The 25,148-nt window shown below is 45.0% G+C and overlaps 1 protein-coding gene across 3 annotated transcripts in view; it reads left to right on the top strand.

Moving 5' to 3' along the window:
- The window catches only part of LRBA (LPS responsive beige-like anchor protein), a 2,426,603-nt gene that overhangs the window by 288,827 nt on the left and 2,112,628 nt on the right, over positions 1-25,148 (top strand). For all 3 annotated transcript variants that reach the window (XM_085641653.1, XM_085641654.1, XM_085641652.1), the window contains exons 10-11: positions 2,917-3,114; positions 13,397-13,530. In XM_085641653.1, coding sequence (XP_085497779.1) covers positions 2,917-3,114; positions 13,397-13,530 — 332 coding nt within the window. The remainder of the gene's footprint in view (positions 1-2,916; positions 3,115-13,396; positions 13,531-25,148) is intronic.

Raw genomic sequence — 25,148 nt, 5'->3', positions numbered from 1 at the left:
TCGTTTCTGACTATCGGAAAAGGGAATGAAACATGAAAGGAGTTAAAAATCTCACACCACTTCATTCCTCATTATACTTTTTCTTTTTTCTAAACAACTATATTGGTATTTCAGAAAAAGTAGTCATTACATATTAGGAGACCATACCCTCAAATATATGTAGCAGTCAATCCATACATACATTTAGTTGATGGGATCCACAAACAATAACTGCAATCCTCCCTCCATTTAGCCAGTGTTGCAAAAATGATTTTTCAATAATTCCACCAAACTGTCTGCACCCAATTCCCCTTATGTTGTGTGGCCAAAGTGATACTTCTAAGTACTCAGTATTTTTTATGGCTATATTGTCTCTTTTTCTGTTCAATATCTAGTTTGTCCAGTATATGGATGTTCATTTATCAGAATACCAAGGGCTAAAAATGGTATCTCACACCCATTGGCCTTCTAGAACATCAAGGGGTAGCCACCTGGAAGAGGTGGAGATCAGAGGCCTCTGGTCTCCAGCAAATTCCAGACTCCATGTTAACCTACTGGAGCTCCGGGCAGTCCAGCTGGCATTGAAAGCCTTCTTACCTTTCATCAAGGGAAGGCTAGTGCAGGTGATCATGGACGAAACCTCTGCCATGTGGTACTGCAACAGGGCAGGTTGGAGTGTCAAGAGGCCCCATGTCTCTGGACATGGCTGGAATGCCAAGGCATTTCCCTGGTGGTTCAACATCTGGCGGGTTCGCTGAATGCCAGGATGGATGAACTTAGCCAAAGATGCCAGTGAATCACAAGTTGCATCTTCATCCGGAGGGGTGCAAGGTCTCTTTCAGCAGTGGGGAAAGCCTTGGTTAAATCTGTTCGCCAGCGCTGAAAACGTGCAATGTCAGCGTTTTAGAGTGCTGGAGTTTCCAAGGCGGCTCTCGCTCAGAGATGCTTTTTGTCTTGAGTGGAGCTCAGGCCTCCTGTACGCCTTAATGCCCATAATACTCCTGCCCAGATTTTTCAAGAACATCAGGAATGACCGAGCTCAAGTCATATTTGTGGCTCCGGACCTGGCTCAGAGAGTTTATTTCAAGCGGACGAGCAAATCGGTCCTCCAATTAGGCTGCCCCTTCGGGAGGATCTTCTGTCGCAGCAGCAGTGGACACACTAGAGCTTCCTTTCTGCCTAAAGGTGTAACTCCCACTCATGTAGACCAGTCCATCACCCTGACTACTTTTTATGCTCCGCCACATCCCTCTACAGAGGAGGAACCACTCCACCGCCTGGACCCAAAAAGAGCGTGGTCATTCTACCTTGACCGCACAAAATAGTTCAGTGGACGCCCAACTCTTCGTGTTGGCGCGAAGAAGGGAAAGGCCATGCAGAAACAGACCATCCCAATGGATCATACTCTGCATTAAAATCTGCTGTGCATTGGCCAAGAAGCAGTCCCCAGTGGGTTTGGGTGCTCATTTTACCAGAGCAAAGGCTGGGACTACTGTGTTAGCCTGTGGGGTCCTGGTTCTGGACATCTGCCAGGCGTGGGCCTCTTTGCTCACGTTCACAAAGCACTACTCCCTGTATAGTCCGGTCTGTCTCGATGGGCACTTTGCCCGTTGGTCCTGCAAAACCTTTTGGTGTGAAACTGTTTTGTGGACCCACCTCCTGGGAGATATTGCTTGGGTATCTGTTCTAAGCTGCACAGGTTATTTCCCTCCTGGACTACAGCAATGTGCTGTATTTAGGCGCAGATAAGTTGTCTATACAACGCCTATCAATTTTTCAGAACGTCGCTGCCAGACTGATTTACCACCAACCCAGGTATATTTCTGTTTCTCATTTGCTTAAATTAGTTAATTGGCTTAAGGTTCAAGTGCATTGAATTCAAAGCATTGTGCTATATGTTCAAGGCCAAATGTGGACTGGGACTACGTTTCATTCAGGAACTAGTATCTCCTTACCAGCCTACTCAGCTATTAAGATCCTTGACCCAGGCCCTGTTCAGTGTCCCTAGGTTTCGATTAACCTGTATGAAGGGCCATTCCTTTGCCTATCTGGGCCCCAAGCTCTGTAACTTTTAACCAGTCGATTTAAGGAACTGTAAATCTTATCTCACTTTCCGTAAGATCTTGAATTCTTGACTATTCTGAATCTGTATTGTGGGACTGCAAATCTGCGATCACATTGCACCTGAAAACCCTTCGGGGTAGCTGTGCTCACTACAATTTGCTAATAATAATTATAATACGGTAAGAATTCTGCGTGTAGAAGTCTCTATCAGATGAGCAAGTTACTTACCTTGGGTATCGCCTTATTTGGTAGAGACTCGAACTAGCCACAGATTCCTTACTGACCCATGCATCCTCCCCACTCTGCGAACAGATTTCTAGGGATCAGGCTGTTCCCCTTTCAGGGCCCTAGTTTTCCTCACCAGTGGTCCGTTTTTTTCATGGCTCCGCGCTCCTGGCGAGGAAAGTCTCAAAGAAATGGACATCAGCACGCTGGGGTGGCGTCTATATGGGCATCACGCTAATCACTTCCGGTACGGACAATGTCGCCACGCATCGTCGAACGACGCCACCTACCGGCGTACAGGGGTACTGCTCAGAAAAAATTTCTGGATCCAGTCTTATGCCGGGGATAATTCTTAGTTGAGGAATATGCGGTTAGATAGTCTCTAGCAGATTCTAAAAAGCCAGACTGTTTTCAACTATTGAAATCTGTATTTCTGCACTGGTGAGTGATCCATAGTTGTCCAGTGTTTTGCCTCTTATTTCTAAAGGCATTTGTCAGTGTGGCAGTCTCCTTGCATGGATGAGATAAACTGCTTGAAAAGATATGTTTAAAATCCAGTTAATAAATATAAGCATTAAAACATTTAGATGTGAAGTAGTGTAGCTAAGTTTCTAATGCATATGTATTTTGTTTTAACTGTGTTTATAGGGCACTTTTAAATTCAAGGCTGAAAGTGATCTCTTCCTTGCTGAACATCACAAGCAGTTGTTGTACGATGGCAAGCTCGCTGGCGCCATTGCATTTACTTACAACCCAAGAGCTACAGATGCCCAGCTCTGCCTGGAGTCCTCGCCAAAGGATAATTCTTCAATCTTTGTTCACTCACCACATGCCCTTATGCTGCAGGTATAGTACTCAAACAGTAATGTGATGTAGCAATATGACTGATATTTGGCGTATTGTGGAATGGCATGCACATTATTGAATAGTAGTGCTCAACAGAAATACCTATGTTTTTCTTTTACACCTTTCCGTAATCCGTCTTCTTTGGTCTAGTCTGCCCAGTCAAGGAACTATTTTCCCATAGCAGATTATCAGAAGACTTTCATGGTATTTGAAACCTTTGTGGTGCTCATGCTGTGCGAAGACATTACCTCAGCCAGCTGGTCTTTTTACACCTGTCTCACTTGACATGTTTTTAATTTTTTTTATTTCAACAATATTTATTGACATTTTGCATATAGAAAACCTATAAATCATAATCCAATGAAAGAAGGAAATGCAAAAGAAGCATACCTACATGAAAGGTCTATCAACGTTAAAAAAATATATATATATACGTGGGTAGAAGGAAATCCTATACAAAATTACATTGATCACTGTGAAATATCTGTTTCAAAGGAGCAAAGTAAAATGCATCATGTACAAGTAATACTTAGAACAGTATGCCCAGATGAAGGTCCACTGTTGACTAACACTCATAAAATCCTCTGGGAGAAGAGAGACAGACATCCATTGTGTGTTCATGTGGGTTAGCAGTAGCAAAGTAAGTGTCAAGTCTATTCCATAATTGCCTGTGTTGTGGTTTCCAGGGGGAGTGTTGTAAAGCAATGTTATCAGCGTCCCTAATGTGTGATCCAGTTCAGCCAGGATTTAAAGAAGGTGGATGCAGTGTCTTTCCAATTAGACAGAATTGATATACAAGCTGATATTAATAATATCTTTAACAGTAATGCGCCTGATTTGGGTTGTCTCTGAAGGTCACCAACTCCACTCATACTGCCGGCCATTCACTAGATCTTTTCTTTACGAATACTGCGGACCTTCAGGTTAACTCACCCTTATCACCCAAGTTGGTCAGATCACTTCATTCTTAGTTTTCAGATATCTATCAATTCAATGCATACTAGCAGGAATAAGGAACCAGAAAGAAAAAACAGGCAATGGAACAGTTTTTTTCTGAGTTCTCATTCTCCTCTAATTTTCCCACTCAGTACATTTCAGAATTCTCAAACATTAATAGTGCGCTCACATCTTTCCAAGAGTCTTTACTCAGACCTTGGATACAATTGCACCTTTAAGATCTAATTGCTGCAATGCCACTAGACCTGTGGCTTTATGGTTCATGGAGGAACGTAAGCAAGAGAAATTAGCGTGCAGAAAACTGGAGAGGGGATGGCATATATCCAAAGCTCCCTCTGACAAAATGACCTACAAATCAGCCCTAAATAGCTACTCCCCACAAATTAGAGCCACTCGCAAGTCTCATCTCAACAGAATTGATAAGGCTGGCAACTCCACAAAAGAACTTTTTAAAGCTCTTAATGAGGTCATTCGTCCGATGGTTGCATTTCCAATACTCCAGTCTCACTGAAACTGTGTGATGCCATTTGAGGACAAAATTGAGACTATCTACAGAAACCTCACCAACTGCCCCTTCCTACTGACTCTTTTCCCATCACTCTTTCTACTTACAACCCTTCCACTACTCTGGAGCATTTTGAATCTATCACTCCGGAATTAGTTTTAGACATGATGACTAAGGTCAAGTCAGTTTCTCCCTAAGACCCTTCTCCTCCACACATAATGGTGGCACTGGCCATTCCTCTGCTCCCTACTATTACAGCACTGTTTAACATTCCCCTTGATACTGCCATTCTACCCCAGGCGTGAAAGTTAGTCCAGATCACGCCACTATTGAAGAAATCTAATGTGGATCCTCTAAATCCTGCAAATTTATAGGCATATTTCTCTTCTTCCTTACCTTCGTAAGATCATGAAAGCCTGGTAAGCCAACAACGTGCCCAATATCTTGAAACCAATACTCTGCTAGACCCGCTAGACCCTGCAATCTCGATTTAGAGCTCCACATAGCACTGAAACAGCGTTGATGAGGGTTCTTGATACCATAAGACTTTCCCTTGACGAGGTCTGTCCAGGCATGTTGGTGCTGCTTGTTCTCTCGGCTGCTTTCGACACCATCCTGATTCAAAGACTTTCTGAAATTGGTGTCGGAGGTAAAGCACTTGGTTAGCTTCAAAGCTTCCTTAGCAATGGTACCCAGACCATCAATCTAGGCCCCTTTAAATCTAGGAATCTATGACATTGGGCAGAGGAGTTCCTTTGGGCTCTTCACTGAGGCCTGTACTTTACAACATCTGTCTCATCCCTTGCTCAAGTATTAAGGTCCTGTCGTTGGTCATACTGACGGGGGCACCCAGGGGGAGGTCTTGGCGGCGTGGGAGGAGGTGGCCGCACATGTGGAGCGGTTTCGCTGCTATGATTATAAGGAATATATGGTCCGCGCGCACGCTGAACGGGATAAGGTAGGGTCGTTATGGGCCTGGCCGGCTAACCCGGCTCTTAGGGGCATGCCTATAGTGTCGCTGGCTACTCCAACAGGGGGCCTGGTTTACTCGCAACGGGAGATCAATGCCCAATTCCTGGACTATTACTCTCGGCTGTATCAGAGTAGAATGCGGGCCCTGCCTGATGGCCTGAACGCTTACTTAGAAGCTGCTGAGTTGCCACAATTGGATCCAGAGCAGGGGTCTGCACTGGGGGCGGAGATCTCTATAGGAGAAATCAGAGCAGCAGTTAAGCACGTGGCTCGGAAGAAGACCCCAGGGGCGGACGGTCTCCCGGTGGAGTTCTATGCAGCATATTTGGATACCTTAGCTCCGCGTCTGCAGGGGGGGTATAGGGAGGCGTGGGACAGCTACCAGGTACTTTGAGGGAGGCGATCATAGTTCCGTTGCTGAAGAAGGATGGGGTCCCATCCTCCAGGTCGGCGTACCGGCCGCTTTCCATGCTTTCGGTGGATTATAAGATCCTTAGTAAGATCTTGGCCACGCGACTCATGGGCCACATGGGCGCATTGGTACATCCGGATCAATCGGGTTTCATTCCCAAGAGGAATAACGCAGCATGCATTCGAAGGTTAGTGCGGATCATGGGGGGACCGGGAGGAGGGCCCATCGGAGGCCGTGGTACTGTCGGTAGATATCGAAAAGGCATTCGATAGCGTGGAGTGGCCGTATCTGTTTCGGGTGCTAAAGGGGTTCGGCCTGGGGGACCACTTCGTGTGCTGGACCAGACTGTTATATTGTTCTGCCACAGCTAAAGTCCGCACGGGGCGTACTATCTCGGCGGCTTGTCGGGTAGAGAGAGGCACTCGTCAGGGTTGCTCGTTGTCCCCACTTTTGTTTGCTTTGGCGATCGAGCCCTTAGCGGCGCATGCTCGTAAGGGACGTTTCTATAAGGGGGTCCGTTGCGTGGAGAGCTACACCACATCTCCCTGTACGCGGATGACCTCTTGTATCTAGCAGATGCGCGGGATTCTTTGCGGGGCGCTAGACTCCTGCTCCGGGAGTTCGGCTACTTCTCGGGGTTGCACGTTAACTGGGCTAAGACTTGCCTGTTTCCTCTGTCCCCTGGGACCCAGGCGCCCTTGGCGCTTGCCGACCTACGCTGGGAACCTGTTTGCCTGTCATACCTGGGCGTCCGCATATTTCACGCTCCTGCCGATCTTTTCGAGGGCAATGTGGGTGACGCGCTGAGGGGGCTTAAGGGGAGTATGGCGTTCTGGCGCACCCTCCCGCTGTCGGTGGCCGGACGAGTAGCGCTGCTGAAAATGGTAGCGCTGCCACGATTGCTTTATTTCTTCCGAACCTTGCCGATATGGATTCCGGCTTCCTTTTTTAAGATGCTCCGGGCGCTTATGACAGGGTTCATTTGGGGAACAGGCAGACGTCGGGTGGCGTTGGCCACTCTGATGAGACCGAGGGCGGAGGGGGGGCTGGCAGCTCCAGACTTTAAATGGTATTATTTGGCGGCGCAGCTGCAGTGGCTTACACAGGCCGTGGCACACGAGTTCAGAGGCCCGGAGGGCCCGCAGGGTAGGATCATCCCTAGGCATGTGCTGTCATTCATTATGTTACAGCAAAAAGTCCGGTTGGACCAGCTTACACTCGAGGAGCGCACGCTTCGGCTCTGCTGGATCCGCAGTCAGAAACGAACGGGCTTCGTGGCCCCATATGCCCCGGAAATTCCTTTGGGCATGTGTACGGCTCTCCCACATGGCGGAGACTGGCCGGCATTGGCGGGCTGGGAGGAATGTGGGGTTCACATGCTTGGGGATCTATACAGAGACGGGGTTTTGTTGCCGTTCCAGGAATTGCAGAGGGATTTTGACTTGCAGAGGGGGGGGATTATCTCCTTCATTCTGCCTTGGTGGCCGGGATTCGGAAACACTGGAGGGTGGGGCTGTCTGAACCCCCAACGTCCTTGGGATGTCAGTACGTTGTTATGGCGGCGGGCACCGCTAAGGCCATTACCTGTCTCTATAGGCGGCTGTCCACAGAGGGGCTCGCGCCCCTGGCGACCCTGCGGGAGAAATGGGAGGGGGACCTTGGTAGGCCTATACCGGAGACGGCGTGGTCACAGCTGTTGCGGCGAACCTGGAAGGGCACACGCAACGCTAGGTTTCAACTGGTCCAATTCTACACTCTCCACAGAGCCTACTTAACTCCGGCAAAGATTTTGAGGTATTTCGGAGGCTCTTCATCGAGCTGCCCTCGGTGCAATGCGGAGGGGGCTGACTTTGGCCATATGTTCTGGTCCTGTCCGGGTCTGGGCTCTTACTGGGCGGATGTGGTGGCGTGTCTGAATCAAGTGACTGAGCGTGAGCTGGAGGTGGACATTGGAGCTTGCCTTGTACTTTGGTTTCCGCACACCCCCCGTACAAAAATTACGAGCAAATTTATCGATTTGGGGCTGATAATGGCAAAAAGGGAGCTTACCATGCATTGGAAGGCAAGGGCGGGGCCGAGCATTCGGAGGTGGAAGGCGAGTTTCCTGGTTTGGGCGGGGAATGAAGGGACGCTTCGTCTACAGTTGGCCAGGCGTGCTTCTAATGACAAGGCGCTAGACGCTGCTAGGGTGTGGGGAGCTTTGGTGGAGGAGCTTCGTTGCCCGGGGGAGCAGGACGAGGAGGGTGGGGATCAGGCACGCATGGCCCAGAATATGGGGAGTGAGGAGGGGCCCACTGGGATCGCCGGGGAGACTGCTCAGGAGGAGGCCGCTTAAATACTTTCCGAGAGACATTGGTATTTGTACAATTTCTTAAGATGTGCAGAGTGGTCGAGCCGCAGGGGTGGTATGCATGTGGGTGGCAGCGTGCAGCCTTTGGTCCTTTTGAGAACACTGATGGGGCTCGTCCCATAATTCTGAGTTCGGCTCCCTGGCTGCGTGGGGCATCATATGTCCCACCGGGAGGGGGTCCGCTGCGGGCACACTGACAAGGGGGGGTGGGGGTAGAGAGGGGGCGGGGTGGGGTATTATGGACGAAAATGCTGCAGAACTACCTTCTCCAGCACTGCCCTAAGTTGCCTAGTTCTCTTGCAGAAGACTACTGTATGTAACGTTGATTTCATGCTGCAATAGTTGGGGAAAAACCAATAAAAATTGTTTAAAAAAAAATAAAAAAAAGTATTAAGGTCCTGTGATTTCAGTGTCATCTCATATGCAGGTGACACACAGCTAATCATCTCCATGAGCCCAAACCCGGACTCTACTAAATTGAAGTTCAGTGAATGCTTGAGGAAAATTGCTTCCTGGATGTCACACAATTGCCTACAGCCCAATGGTGAGAAGTCTGAAATTGTGCTGTTTGGCAAGTCCCATGACTGCTGGACGATTGATTGAAGGCCACCTGAATAAGGCACCCCTCCTCAACCCAAAAATGTGGTCCAAAATCTAGGCATTTTAATTGACGACAGCCTCTCCTTGATTGAACAGGTGAAATCTACATGCAGCACCTGTTTTGGGATAATGCGCATGTTGAGAAGAGCATTTAAATGGCTGCCATTCCACACAGACTCTCACACAGGCGCTCGTGGTTAGCCGCCTGGATTATGGAAATGCCTTGATGGCAGCGGTTAATGACACGTTCCTGTCTAGACTACAAGTAGTCCAGAACACCGCAGCCCGTCTTGTCCTCAAGCTTCCACCTCGCACCTCTTCTGAACCTACTCTCCGATCACTGCACAGGCTTCCTATTAGGAAGCAAGCGATCTTCAAGCTTCTGTGCCTGGTACATAGATCTCTTTCAGGTAAAGGGCTGGTATATCTGTAAAACAAGCTCTGTCGATAAGCCCATCAGAAATCTCAGATCCAAGGATAAATTCTTGCTCTGCTCACACTGTATCCTTACAGTCCAACATGGTGGTCCGTCCTTTTCATACTTGGGCCCTTTTCATAGTCATGTCTGCTCTGATTATGTCTGTTTCAAAATGCTAATTAAAACCTGGCTTTTCTGATCGCATCGCTCCCTTTCCTCTCTTCTCTGGAACTGTAATTTTGTCTGTTTTAATAGCTATTTAACTCCTGGCTCTTTTTGATCGTATCTCCTCTTTTTCTTTCTTCTTTGGAACTGCACTTCAGCGCTGAGATACTCCTGCGGGGGTGATTCGCTGCGCTATATTAAGTTCTGGTTACAAGTCAGCACAACTCTGATCAAAACACTGGCAAACTCTGATTACAGTCATGGGAAAAGCCATGGAGAGCAAACAAGGGCTTGAAGCAAGTTGTAACCTTGCACTTGATGGACTTTGCAGTGCATTCTTAGGTTCAGGGAAATTCAGCAGGCCGTTGTAGATTTGCTAAAAAATCTTCATTCCAGAAACCTCCAAATAGCAGTTTGCAGTGCTAATGCACTCAATTTGTAGCGCAATGGTTGTTAAAACGATTTGAGCCCAATTTCACATACTCCGCAGTGTGAGCGAAAATGTGAGCCTCAAGGGTGCCATTTTAGAATGTGGTATGTTGGCGCGGTGATCCTTTAGCAAAGCAATATTTCCAGGCAAAAGACTTTACCGAATGCAGTGCAGTAGCAGGATGCAGCTAGCGCTTAAGTAAGGAGACAAGCAGAACCTACCTTCATTTAGTGGTGAATTTTCTCAGTACACACAACCAGATCGGAGGCAGCGGCCATTTGGTAGCTCGTATCCTGAGGTCTGGGGAGCCCCAGAGTTCTCGATGGATTACAGATCTCAGAATGTAGTTGTTGGTAGTTCTCTGCATTACTGCATACCGCACAGCTTCCGAGCACCGTGGTTGTCGGTGACCAGGTGCATACGAAAATAGGAACGCAATACACAGGTGGGAGTGGCAGACGTATGCTGCCATTGCCTCGTCATCCAAGCCACGCCACCCTCATTCGACCTGTTTGATGAAGCCTTAAACAGATGAAGCTCTTAAGGACCTAAATAAAATCAGAAGGCCTTCATCTATGTAGAGCACAGGAAGAAACGGGGAGTCAAAAACTGAAGAATGATGTCCATGTCAGTAGTTCTGCACTGTGAACCATAAAGCACAACCTTGTTGATATTGTCTATACTCTGTTGATTTGCCACTCCAATTATACTGGCACTACGTCTGTTAACTTTTCTCTATTGCTACCACACACAAGCTGAGCAGACTGATGAATTAAGCGAATGATAGCAATTACAGCAAGGCTTCAGTAAGGTATCTCTGGGGGATGCTGAATGGTCAAAGGTTCTTCCTTTACCTGTAGTGTGGCTTTGGACCATTTAAGTGCAGACATTTAAGGGGAGGCATGGTATTCACAGATTATATAGCAAACGGAAGGGCATGATGGACAAAGCGCTGAAACTTTTCAGAGCCCCCTGCAGTCACATATCTGGGTTGAATTAATCATCGTTCTTTAGCTGACTTCGCCACCCGAGTTCAGACACAGCCCTATGCAAATCAGTCTTGACCCTGTACCTCTCTGTAACGATCCAGACCGAACTGCCAAGACAGGTCTTCCCTGGACCAGAAACAAGCATCCTGGGACCAGTTTCGGGGTAACACCCCTCATCAGTGAGGCTAGCTTGAATCCAGTGGCAAAATGAGCAAGATTATATAACATAGCTTTTTGTGATGGCTTCTAGATAGGATCATACCAGTTGGTGCTTGATTACAGGTGCATGGACATGCTACAGAAATGGAGACCGCTTTCGATCTGATCTGGACAAAGCTGTTCTTTGATTATTCTTTGCATTCAGATTGAGCGGTCTTTATTTGTTTAATATTGTGCATGCTTTGAAGAGAGGATTGCTGGAAAGCGATTTTCCATATTTGCATTGTTTATGCAAGTATTTACATGGGACAAGGAGTAGAAAAAGAAAATGATATTGACTGGATAGTAAAGCTAATAACTATCATTAAGTGCATGTGAGGCATATAAGGAGAAAATCGTAAAAAATACCAAAAACGTTTTTCAATGTGCTACATAGTCAGGAAAAGACTAACTAGCTGAAATGCAGCTATCCACAGTGACAGTACAAAGTTGCAACTACAAATCCATCCAATCTTTCATGCCTCACACCGATCACTGCCACCAATATGACTTGAACAGTAAAATAATGTATCAGAATATCAGATGCAATACATGCTCACTAAAATGTCCTCCTCAATGAGTACCCATTCCTTCGAATTGAGGGAAATATACCATGGTGAGATAGGGTCAAAGTGTGATAACAAGGCCACCATACCTTTTCAAATGTTTTGAGCATATTCTGCCAGTATATATCACTCTCTCTGCACTGGTCCTTGTTATCACAATGCAAAGTTGGGTTAAATGTGCTACCCAGTTTTGTGCCACACCTCTTCAGGTGAATACTTGGCCCAGGTTAGTGAATGATATTTGGAGCAACAGTAGTTGTTTTTATCCCGTTTACTCCATAGCACCATCTTGGAGGCATTTCGACTACCTCTCAGCACAGTAGACACCATGGTTTTAAACATTTCTGCTTGTAATCCATTTGGTCCTGCTACTATCCCTGCATTCAATTCAAATAGTGCCGTACTAGCTTTATGTTCTGATCTCTTCCTCTAGTCCAATATATGGAGGGTGAATTCCCATATGAATTGCTCGGTCTCATCCATTCTTCCATCTGCAGGGGTATCGTACGCTATCTGGTAGTGCTCAGAGAAACCTTGTGCTATACTGATTTTCCTAGGACCCAGTCCCCTGTCAGGTCTTTAATTTCCTTCACGCACCTATTCTTTTCTTCTTTTCTGTTGACAAATGTGAATAATTTGCCTGCCTAGTATGTACTTGATAAGGAAATCAAAGCTAGAAATTGAAACTTAGAGTGGTGCACTGTGGAGAATACCTGGGCACATAGGTTTTGTGGGGTATATTTAACTGATGCTGCATGACCACAAAGTAATTCTTCAGAACACTGAGATACTATGACCTGGAGAGAGAGAGGACCTGGGCCAGTAGATAATGAGCACTGGGAGATTAACTAACCTCTTCAAACTTAATTCTTCTAAAGTCCAAAGTTCTGTATTATATACACTGCATACCGTTCACCATCATATAAAAAAGGTTGTTACAATGGGAAATGCTGAAATAGGTAATGGTGAATTGAGAATGATCCCATTGCAAAGTGTATGTCAAGACCATTAAAAATGTGTTCTCCTGGAAAAGATGCTACACATAGGCAAAGGGCTTGCGGTCGATTCGAAGGAGTAGAGGAAATGGAAGAAAAGAATGGGGAAAGGAAGATCACTAACAGAAGAGACCAAACCAAATTGACAAAAGCTTGCAATAGAAGTGGACTGCTTTGGCGGACAGCCAAAGCGAAACTAGCGGGAAAGCAAAGGGGATAGGTGAAATAGAATTAAGCAGTCAAGCCACTACACCAAAACCGCACCTGGGACTAGAAGAGCAAGTGCTTGTATAGTCTAGCAAATTTGAAGTTGATACGAAATGTAAACTCGCCAAAGATTTCTGATCGGCAGCCTAAAGCATCCTTTTTCTTAGCCAAATACACTCTTGTCCTCTTGGTCTCTGTTGAAAAAGGTTGACATAGTCCATGCAAATTATTTGCTAAAAAATGATTTGACTTACATTTTCATGTGTATTTTTCTGGATGACAATCAGCGTTTTTCAAGAGACATGTTTCTGTACCTTATCTTAGTGAGAAAAGCAAGAACTTCACACTTATGTTTAATAAATACATTAAAACAATGGATTAATCACTACACTGACATTTTCTATTTCTGTACCAAAAAGAGTTTTGAACCCTCCTGAAACGTCTTTGCTTCATATAGGTATCACTTCAGAAGTAGAGGTTTGTTTTTCTGTAAAATTGATTGGTTTGTTTCTGAACAGGACGTGAGGGCCGTTTTAACACACTCAATCCAGTGTGCTATGCACTCCATTGGAGGTGTCCAGGTGCTGTTCCCTCTCTTTGCCCAGCTGGACTTCACGCAGTATGCATCTGACCAAGTCGACACAACCGTGTGGTGAGTAGATGTGGGATCCTGAAGAATTTACCCTAGAATTGTTAGAGCAATGGTTCATCAATTTTATTGAGAAAATAGTTCTATTGAAAGTACTGAAATACTTTTATAACATATTGATGTGCTTGTTAGGGTGTTTAGCAAATGGTCCATGGCCATGGTCAATCATATTTATGTTGCTTGTTTGGTAAATGTTTCCCTCTACTTAATGCAAGCAGTGCATCCCTGTACACACATTATGAATGAAACTGCTTTTCAGCATTTTCTCACATTAATATATATGTATTTTTTTGCTGTGGATACTTGGGACGCAATGAATTCTTTTTCATGCTGAAGTGCTCAAGCCAGTCCATACAACTATTAAATAGGAGCATTAAAAGCTACCGAAATTTAAAGTTCATAGCCTGCTTGACCATCCAAGAGAAGTGCCAAATGGGGAACCCCGGTAACAACGCGGCCAGAGCAATGCGTTCCGGGACACCGCAAGCATAACCACGCTTGCCTGAACAACACATCTGCCTTAACAAAGCATATGTGCGGTTAAGGCAGATGTGCTCTAGTGTTCGGGATGGGTGTGGACTTGGGGAGAAGCATCGGAACAGGAAGCTCTGACGTGTACAGGTAAATGGGGCTGGGGCCCTGGGGGTCGCTTTCCCGGGGGGTGGGGGTACTTTTATGAAGGGGCCAGGTTTTTAGGCCTCCGGGCGGGGGTTGGGTTTGTTTTAAGGGCTGGGCTTGGAGGGAGTTTTTATCAAATGGGGCGGATTTAGAGCTCAGGGCGTGGGGTGGGATCAGGGTAGTATTTTTTTATGTGTGGCAGGGTTTTAGGCCTCAGAGCAGTGGAAGGGATTGGGGTAGTTTTAGGGTCAGTGGGGGGGGTAGTGTATGTTAAGGGGCATAGTTTTAGGCCTCACAGGGAGGCAAAAGTGTAGTCTTCAGAGCAGGTTTTGGCCCCCTGGGGGCCGTTTTTGTTACAGGGCCGATTTTGCAGCCTAGCTGCAAAATCGTGCCCTGTAACAAAATCGTCCGAAACCGGCCCTGGCAACCAGCTCGGCTGCTCCCAGTGGGGCCGGCCGAGATCTTTGCCAGGGCCAGTTTTGGTTCCCGGTCCAGCCCTGCCCTCAGGGCGAGGGGGGTAGCAGGCAGAGGTTTGATAATTTAGGGCTTACGGCGAGGGAGGAAGTTCGGAGTAATGACTAAGTTAACCACCATACTCCCTTGCCATTCATGCCTTTACAGCCAAATTGCTTGGTTAAGGCATACGTGGTAAAGGAATGCGTGGTTGACGCATTCCTGGTTTGGGCTGGCTGGTAGAGGCACGCGTGGTTTAGCCATGCAGCAGAGTATTTTGGTGCTTACATCAGTCGCGGCTGACTTGTACCGAGGGTGGTGGGGTGGGGAGGCACTAAAATAATTAATTCACTTAGCTTCACAGCGTGACGTCCTCCTCCCTCCGGTGTCTTCCAGGAAGCTCCTGATGCAGGAAACTGCACTACCAAATCCTGCCACTGCTTTCACAGCATGAAAGCAGCACCAGGATTGGTTAAGCAGTCTCTCCCAGCGCTCCTAAGAGCACTGGAGGCCTGCGCTTTCTCTAACCAAGCTGTCAGGATGGCTTACTGAAAAATAAAACAGTAATAAACATTACTGTTTTATTTTCCAGCTCTGGGGCTTGTGTGGCGATGCTCCTCCACTCAAATGGAGGAGCTGCCCCTAGTTAGAGTGCTGGAAATCCATCTCAGCCACATTGTGAGCCGATTAATTTGTTTTCTGCTCCCCAAATTGTGTCTTAAAACATGACTATATGAGCTCAACCTTTAGTGCGTTTATAGATCCCGGTAATTTTGTAGCACCAAAACACCCATGTTGGGTACAAGTGTGCTTTATTTAAGTCAAAATTAAATAGTGGTCCAGTAAAAAATATGTACAGAAATCTTTCTGCATATATCTAATGCAAACCCTCGAATCAAGAGATAATTTCCAGCAGTATAGTAATTGCTTTTATCATTTATCACCAAATTTGGCACAGAGCTCTTAATGAGCCTGTATGTGGTGACTGAATTATTGCTACAAAGTAACATCTCTTGCAACCTAATCTGCAAAAGATGTTAGTTTCTGACTCAGGGTATGTTGTGAGGCAGCTTTCACTGCATATTTTCAGACTTAAACAATTGAAGTTATTGAAGGAAAGGCATTCTTGAGCATGGCTTTCTAATTTGAACTCCTGTTGACGATGTTAGTACTCTAAGGAGCAAAATGTTTTGCAAATTGTTTTTTTTTTCCTTTTCAAGTCTCTGTATTCTTATGCCTGCCTTTTGATGATCTTATATTTGTCTTTTACTCAATGCTGCCTAAAATGGAGGTCTGGTGCAGTCAGTCTTCATAATGCCTCAATTAAACTTAGTGTCCAGGCCAAGCACAATGCTGCAATTGTGATTATTCCAGAATAGAAAGTAAATGCCTAAATATATACAAATCTAAACATGATTTTATTGTATCCGAGTGACCTAATTCAGACAATCTTCGTAGTATCATTTATTTAGGAACAAGATCGCCCCAGTTGGTTTCGTTTTACACTGTCTACATTCTTTAGAGAAACTGAAGAAAAATGGAGGTGTGGCCTATGAGGGAGAGGAGTAGCAGCACACCAACTGTCCTCTGGCATACCTCATTAATGCAGCCTGTTACTGCACTTTTGGGGCTCTGAGGGGCAGGCAAGGGACTCTGGCACCCTTGGACGGCAGACAGCGAGTTTTGATAAAGGGCCGAGGAGGCAGCAGCTTGGGCTGCAAAACTGCAACTTTACCTGAAGGTGTCCGACCAGCAAAATGATGCCCGCAGGCTGCGACAAACTGGAAACTCCATTTTATTGACATGTGGAAGAAGTTGTTGGAGGTGTACCCATTCCAATATTGGCATAAAAACTCTTTATGTATTGAATGCCTTCGAGGAAGTGGCTGTGATCACAGGTTGAATGGCTGAGATGCTCTTGAGCGATGAGGATGACAAAAGGCACAAGTGGCCCACACTTAATAAGTGTAAGGACACCCACATTGATATCTGCTGGGACAAGGGTAGTGACAGACAAACAGGTGGAATACCAACCCACATTTTTAAACCTGATGGTTGATGCATCTCAGTGACCCTGCCCCAAAATCTTGTTGGACTTGGCCCTCTTTGCAGGATCACCCCCAGTGTTTTCCCTTAACCCTCCTGTTGTCTGAACCAATTACTGTTGGTTTTTAGGACTCTGTGCTCTTTACTACTGCTTACCAGTGCCAAGGTGCCTGTCCAAGCTGCTTTAAACATGGTGGAATTGGCTTACACCCAATTGCCACATTTAATTTACTTAGAAGTCCCTAGTAAAGTGGCACTACAGGTACCCATGGCCTGTAAATGAAATGCTACTAGTGGGCCTGCGGCACTTATTGGGCATCCACTTCAGTAGCCATTTATAACATATCAGGCCTGCCATTGCAGCTTATGTGTGCAGTATTAAACTGCCATTTCGTCCTGGCAAAATAAGCCTTTTGCCAGGCCTAATTTACTTTTTAATACACATGTCAACCCTAGGTTAGGCCCTAAACAACACATTCAGCAGGTTACTTCGTATTTAAAAACTTTGGACATGTACTTTTAAGCTTTGAATGTCCTGGTTGTGGAAAACCCCACAAATGTGTTTTTCACTACTGTGAAGCCTACCTCTACCATAAACTAACATTGGGGTACCATAGCTTTTTGACGTTTAAAAAGTACATTGTTTTATTGGGAACAGGACAGAAAGTCATGTTTGGTGTCTGATGAATTGTAATTTAAAATCCTCTTTATTAGTAAAGTCAGATTTTATGTAACAATTCAGAAAATGCCACTTTTAGAAATAATGATTCAGGAAATGCTTATGAGTACACACGTTATTATTGGAGGACTTGGATTACTGAATACATTAATGGGACAAATTCCCATTTCTTGCTGTGCGACAGTGTAGAGCTTGAGAGGAGAGTTCGTATTTATACATTGTATGGACTGTGGCCAGGGGCGATCCACGGACACTGGAAATCGCACGCATCTATAAATAAGTTTCAAAGGATGGTTTCAGATTAAGGGAAGGAGTGCAGTCTCATTTACATATATTTGTTGACTTTTAGAAAGTTGCCATTTTCGTGTTCTAACCTTTTTGTGCCTGCCTTCCTGTTTATGGGGCACATGACTAGTAGTAGTTGGCAGTTGACGTTTGTGTATTCCTCACAGACAGCCACACAATAGAGGGATTAGGTGTGCCTGGATGGGCTATCCCAGGCTTGATGGAGAGAGAGGGTGGAGCTGTCATCTACCACACTTCATTTCAAGGGTACTGTCTAAGCTCACACACAGGGGACTTCACACAAGCCTATTCTGCTTCCAGACAGACTGAGACCTTGGCACGGAGGCAGGGCATTCCTGGCTCCTCTGTAGGGGTAAAACTCTAGAAGCTTCCCCCACTTCAAAGTGGGACCCAGGTATAGAACAGGGACCCTCAGACCCACTCTTCAGTTCACTCCTGGACCTGTGGATTCTACAAAAGTGGGACGTCCTGCTACTTGAGGCCTGTGCTGCTTGCTGAGAAGGAAGACTGGACATGCATCGTTCTTCCCAGGCTGAAGTGACTCCAACGGTCATCTGACTGACCTCCTGTTCTGAGCTACAGGGACACAACAAGCTCCAGAGCCTGCTCTGCAATTGCCCAGCTGACCTCCTGCAACGACCTGACTGAGCTGTGCTGGCCTCTGCTGGGGTGATTCCTGATCCCCAAGAGTTGCCTCCCAGGTCATGGACCCTTGGTATGGAACTGTTGAACTCCTCCTTGAAGAAAAGGAGAAATCCTGAAGTTTTGGGCTCTATGCTGTCACAAAAGGGCCTGTTAACTCCAAAATCTTGCCGCCTGCGCCGATCACCACTGGAAAGCTCCAGTGAACCCGACTCTTTGTGCTACAGCAACCGCCAGCTACAACTGGCAGCGCAAGATCTGCACTTCGTGCTACAGCATCGACTTCCCATGGTGACCGCCAACGCGAAGCACCAGCAACAACAGTTCACAATGCCCGACAGGTTCTTTGCACTACAGCGACACCTGTCCACGATGCCCAGCCTGCTCTTCGTGCTACAGCGACAACCATCCGCAAAGCTCTCTCTGCTCCTCGCAACCTCCACCTCTGGACTTTAGAATGTAACTGTTTCAGCAGGATTAACCTGTTCCCTGTATCCGCCCACACTCGATCGCAGTCTGCCTGAAATTGTGACTCACCCGATCTCACAGGACCAGCTAACCGCGAGTGGTGCGTTGTCTATCTTGCCGCTATACTTACCTGTAATCTTAAATTGCATATCTCTGGTTCTACTAATTGGAATATTGTTCCTTTGGTGTCGAAATAATTTAGTACATTTTACTCTATTTTTCTAAATTGGTTTGGGATTTTTCTTGTGTGCTGCATGAATACTCTACACATTGCATCCAAGTTATGCCTGGCTGATTTTGTGCCAAGCTACCAGGTTTAAGCACAGGTTAATGTAGTGAATGTTTGTGGTTCACCCTGACAAGGATCTTAAATCTCATCTGATTTGCAATCTCACTGGTGAGTACTACCAGTCTGCTGACTCCAGGTAAAGCTGAGAAGTCAGGACCCATTGACCCTTCACCAACAAGGAAGAAATATTTTATGGGGGTTTGTTAGATCTTAGTTGTGCTGAGGTAGGTGAAGTACTTAGCAGATTAGCCTGATGAAGTAGATTCTTGGGAGTCAGAGAAAACCTTGCAACAAACTTAAAATACCCATAGAAGCTTTGAGTGAGAAAACACATGGTGAACCCCATCTGCATGATTAACGAGACATTGGGAATGGATGGTCAAACTGCCTAATAGCCTGGAAGTATCGCCCTGTTCTATATTGTGGTAGTGATGTATGAGGAAGTGTCCACAAACTGTTCCCAGAGAAGTTGGGTCTCCTAGGGACAGCAGACCCCGGGGAGTGTCATGAAAGCAGCCAACAGGGCTAAGCAGGAACTACCAGTAAGTCATCCTTGCTTAGAACAATAACAAAAGGGATAGAAAGTATCCTGCCACTGCCTCACAGGATACATCCTGAGATAAGCGACTAGTAACAACAGAACAAATCACCATTGTCAAAGAATACATGCAACAGAGAGTGAAATTGGAGCAGTTAAGGAAAACTTCACAGTGTGCTTTAAGGGCCAAAAAGGAAATACGGCCTCTCTGGATGGTAGAGTAGACAGTCTAAAAATAGCCGTAGATGCTCGTTCAGAGGCGCAGCAACTGATATGCCATTTCATCCAGTACGTTCAAGACCAGAACTAAGTCTAGAAAATAGATCTCTCAGAAACATAGTAACGCATTAGCAGTATGCCAGCTAGAGTAGAGAATATCTAATGCTTTTTTTGAGACTTGCTGCATTCCTTTGTGGTGAGGTGGGAAGTTTAGCCTATGCTCTTGAATTTGAGATCCAGAGTGGGGAAAAAGTGGTGCTAGAGGCGATGCTCCTCTGGACAGTGGCACAAGAGTAGATTTCTTCAGGGAGAAGGAGCTGATGGCCCTGGCTCGCACACAAGTACGCAAGATGCAACTTTACCGGATTTGGTAACTACCATGCTTCGACGAAGAAGAGACTTTAGACGGGTCACCGATTTCCTATTGGTCCCATAAAGCACCTTACTAGTCGGGTCATCCATTGTGTCTAATGTTCACTCTTCAAGAAAGAAGGATAAATGCCAGGTCACTTCAAGAAGCATAGAAATGCTCAGGCATAAACAACGAAAAATCTACCAAACCGCAGGGGGTGTCTCGTGCTACGGAACTCCCATCACGCTGTCCATTATAGCAAACAGTATAGCATAATTCCAAAACTGACATGTTTAATGCAGGAAACTACCTAGCTAAAAATACTGTGAATGCTTCGATCCAAAATTGTTTACCTATCAGTTCTTCTCATCTACCTTTATTAAAACAGGGGGTTTGAGTGTATCAGTTTTATTGGCTTGCCATCTCCAGCATGAGAGTACATGAGTGATATCTAATGCTAATAATGGCAGTTTGCTCACTTGTTCTTAAATTCGGAGCACGCACCTTTACTGTATCCTCTGCCTATGCCCTGAATTCTGGACAGGAGACATTTCTTAAAAACAACTGTCGAAGTAGAAGGTGATGTAATAATTGAGACAGCCTTAATATTGTCTTGGATAGGGTTACAGATTGTCCTACACTGAGGATGGGTGCTCCGAGATCAATCATCAAAGAGACAGGGCAGTGACTCTCCAAAAGGTGAACTTTAACCAATCCCAGGGTGACCTTGCTTATTAGCATGAAGAATCGAATGTACATGCTCTGGTTGAACAAAAGCAATCACACAATAGTTGGTTGTTCTCAAATAAGGTAGACAATAGTGAGATGATGATTAAATTATTGTGATGGAAAAAGATGCACTCCATGTTTCAGGACTAGGTGAGTCGCATTTGCATGGATACGTCATACACAACAACGTGTTGTTGGAGATCTATCTTATCATTTAGACTGAGCCCTGAAGGTGTGAAGGGTGCATAATCCTAACCTTGTAAACTGGGTGTATGTACCTACCTCAATAATTTGCACTTGGCACTTATCTATAAAGAATTTACAAACTATACCACTCACTGGTGTGTTGATTCACATCTATATTTAGTGTCCTATGGGGACTTTCAAGAAAATTAGCCCTGATGAAAACTTTCACCAGAGTTTTATGTCCCACATTGAGAAGGTCGAAATGCGTCAGCATAATCCGTGTGAAAAATTAAATAGGAGGTGGGAGACCTGAAATAAATAGAGTGTGTTGGACACTTATGAATATTTTTTTAGTTACTATTCCTATTTGTTAATTTGTCTCTTGTATATGTTTTAATTGGGTATTCTTTTCTTTACAAAAATCTTGTTGTGTGCCAGATATCAAATAATTGGGTTAATGGACTGCATCTACGTTATGTTTTGGTGATACCACATCATTCTGAGTTTTTTTACGTAATTCATGAAACTATACAGATTGACTAAATCTATTGTGTAATATATTATTGAATAAGCTTGTTGATATTTATGGTTATTGAAGGTATCCACGGTTGATCAGTATATATTGATCCCTCCCCATAGACTTCAACAGCAACAAACCCCGTTTGTGTACACCTGTTGGAGTTGAGGCATATTTCTATCCTTCTCTAGACCACTGCTCTCCTAGGAAGACTAAATACTGATAGGTTATGCTGGAATCCCATTCTGCACCCATTCCTGGATAGATCAGGTGGACAGGATCATAGACCATCCAAAGACAGACGAGTCCTTAAAGACATTATGACAGGCTATGCATTAACAGAGTCTTAGCATCTTCTTAACCCCCAAGAAAGAGCTACATTTTCACCTCCGTTGTACATCGTACACATACAATATTTGTTTCTCCTCATGTCTGTAAGTCTGAGCAGGTGGTTCCTGACAGCCTGCATGATAACAAAAGGCACATCATACCATGCCGTCCTAGATATTACTACCCTTCGGCGATGATTAGACTACAGACAGGACAATGGAGAATAAGTATTGTTAGGAACAGGGACCCAAAAGGCAAAGTATCACTTTGTACCTTTACAAAAACTTAATTGGGTAGGGATGAAGGCGCCATAAGTTGTGTACAGATGTTTTGGGCCATGGGGAAAGCATGCAAATGTCTGCCTCTTTTGAAACAAGCATTTGAAAAGCAATCGGTCTCACGTTTGGCACCTTATCTGTCTTTAGCTATGCAGCACATTAGCCTGGGTGCTGAAACATCTACTGTTGTTTAACATGGAGGGAAAGTAAGCACCAAACTGCGTGACACGCCTGGTATGGGAACACAGGGGGAGAAATATTGCCTTTCAGCGGGAAATGGTATAGTCCAAAGCTCTGTTTTTAATATAAAATCAGGGCCTTCGGTGGTCATATCACTGAAATTACAAGATTTGAAAAAAACGTGATTGTCTACAGGTGCTCGTAGAAGACAATTTCAATGGACTGGAGTCTAGAGAATGCTAAAGTGATTCTGGTATTTTTCTGAACTCAGCTGGTAGTTTTCCATCAAGAAAGTTAAATAGAGGCAGTTGCCAGAACATTTTTAAAAAGAAAGTCTCTCAGCAGAAAGCAATTCTAGTATTTTAATGAGCTCTACTGGTCGTTTCTATCAAGACAGTCAAATAGAGGCAGTTGCACAGAAAAAAAAGTCCCTAAGCGGAAGCAGACAAGTCCTTGGGCTGATCTCCAGAGCCCACAAAGTACATACACTAAGTATATACTAAAGTATATACAAGAGGTCTTGAATGCTCGACTTAAAAAAGTGACTCCGAGAAATAACATCCACATACATAAATACAACTTACCCGAGGATGTAGCACCTCCCATACACAATACATTATGGGAACTGTTGAAAGTGAAATTCGATTTAAATGCTATCTACACCTTAAAAGCTGAAATAGTGCTACTTGCGTTAAAACAATGATGGCATGAGAGAGGTGAGAAGGCAGGCAGGATGCTAGCCATGCAACAAACTATAAGAAGCTTCTGGAACATAGCAACGATTGTTAATGATCCGAATAATTACTGACAAAGCCCGTAGACATAATAAAGGAATTTGTACATTTTATTAAAAGCTACACACTTCATCAGACACTTATAAGTGCATTGAGTGTCATGATTATTACAACTTTTCTCTTTTAGATGGCTTTCTCTGTTACATTTATGCTAAGGCAACATTTTTATTGTCACAATGTATTGTCTTGGAAAATGGAGTGAATAGTGGCTATTATTTTTGTAAGAAGGAGTGAAACGTATGTATTAGGTTACGTTAGGTCATTTGAGCTTGTAAAGTACACTATTTGCTCGAGTGTTCTCTTGGGGCTTGTTTGTACGGGAAACAGCCTTTACCACGAAGCATTTTCTACGCATTACGTTTACAACGGTACACTTACCTCGTAAACGTCTTCACAACGCGTAATGCTTCAACGACCATCTTTACCACGCAAGCAACGTCATCACGGAACAACGTCTTCCTAATCCGAAAAAATGCGTCATTCCGTTTTCAGTGTCGGCGGAGACCTGCGAAAAAGGCAAAAAAAAAGAAGAAAGGGGGCTTGGGGGGGGGGGGGGGGGGGGAGGGATCTTGCCCCCCCCCCCCCCCCCCCTTCCCCAAAAGAAAAGCGGGGTAAAGGAAAAATCGAGGTAAAGGCAAAGCGTAGAAAAAACATTCCGTTGTAACGCATGCGTGGTAAAGGCATGCGTTGCAACGGAATGCGTAGTAGCGACATATATTCGTTTGTAGCTGTTACAGTATAGGACAGATGTTTACTCGGGAAAAGTTGCATTTTTCTAGAAAAGTTGAAAATGGGAGCTTCCAGCATTGTATTCAAGAAAGAATCAACACCATGTAAAGTAGTTATAGCCACATATTTGTGACCTAGTTGACTGACAACAAATGTAAAGTTTACAGAGTAGAGGCATGGTTCGAAAGCTGGATTGTAAACTGTTGTTGGGAAGATCCGTTCTGCACTATCTACAACTAATGTAACAAATGCGTGGACAAACTTAAATATGCACCATTATTTAGTCCATATACGAAATATCATACATAGTGTTTTTCTACCACATTCTGGTGAAAGCACAGAGACTAAAGATAATCACAGTAGCCAAATATCAAATGTAATTTAGCAATGGGTATAACTTGTGGTGCCTAGAACAACATTTTATATCAAAAAACTCCCAAGGCCTAGTAGCTAGATGGTGGTAAGGACACAAATCAAGCAACAATAGAATGTACATTGGTATTAGCAGTCTTAACATAAGTCACCTCGGTGTTCATTTGACTAATCTGCAGTTTGTTTTTTTCAGCCTGCTGAATATGTTCTTTAAGTATTTGGGGAGCATTTCTCGCATGAGAAGTGTTATACAAAGGTTCACTGATAGCGCTATCAAATCCATAGCTGTAAGCTTCATTGAAGTTCATAAGGCACCTTATTTATTATTTAACTCCATCAGTGCCCTATTTGTGTTCTTGAATGTAATTATTTTTTTGCCCCAAAAGTACCATTGGGCACTTGCACATACATAGCTAAGTTGGTCCTTTAATGTCCGCATATGAAAACGAAGTGTGGATTACCTCAAGGCACTGAAAAGAAAACGTAAGCACAATAATGTGCTAATACTTCAGCTTGTGAGGGTTTAAGCAGTGGAGGAAGCATGGACACCTTGACATGCAGGATTAACAGTTGGCAAATTGTTCAGCTCTTTGTAGAGTTAAGGTGACTGTACACATGTATCAATCAATCAATCATTGACACTTATAAAGCGCGCTACATACCCGTAGGGTCTCAAGGCGCTGGGGGGGGGCCGCTACTGCTCGAACAGCCAGGTCTTCAGCTTCTTCCTGAAGGAGAGGTGGTCTTGGGTCAGGCGCAGGTCGGGAGGGAGGGAGTTCCAGGTCTTGGCGGCCCGGTAGGAGAAGGACCTTCCTCCTGCAGTCGCTCTTCGGATGCGGGGGACGGCGGCGAGGGCGTGGTTGGCTGATCGGAGGTGGCGTTTGGGAGCGTAGAAG

This window comes from Triturus cristatus, chromosome 2_2 (assembly GCF_964204655.1).
Source record: "Triturus cristatus chromosome 2_2, aTriCri1.1, whole genome shotgun sequence".
In the NCBI taxonomy this organism is placed as follows: domain Eukaryota; kingdom Metazoa; phylum Chordata; class Amphibia; order Caudata; family Salamandridae; genus Triturus; species Triturus cristatus.
This window is presented reverse-complemented; position numbering and strand designations above follow the sequence as displayed.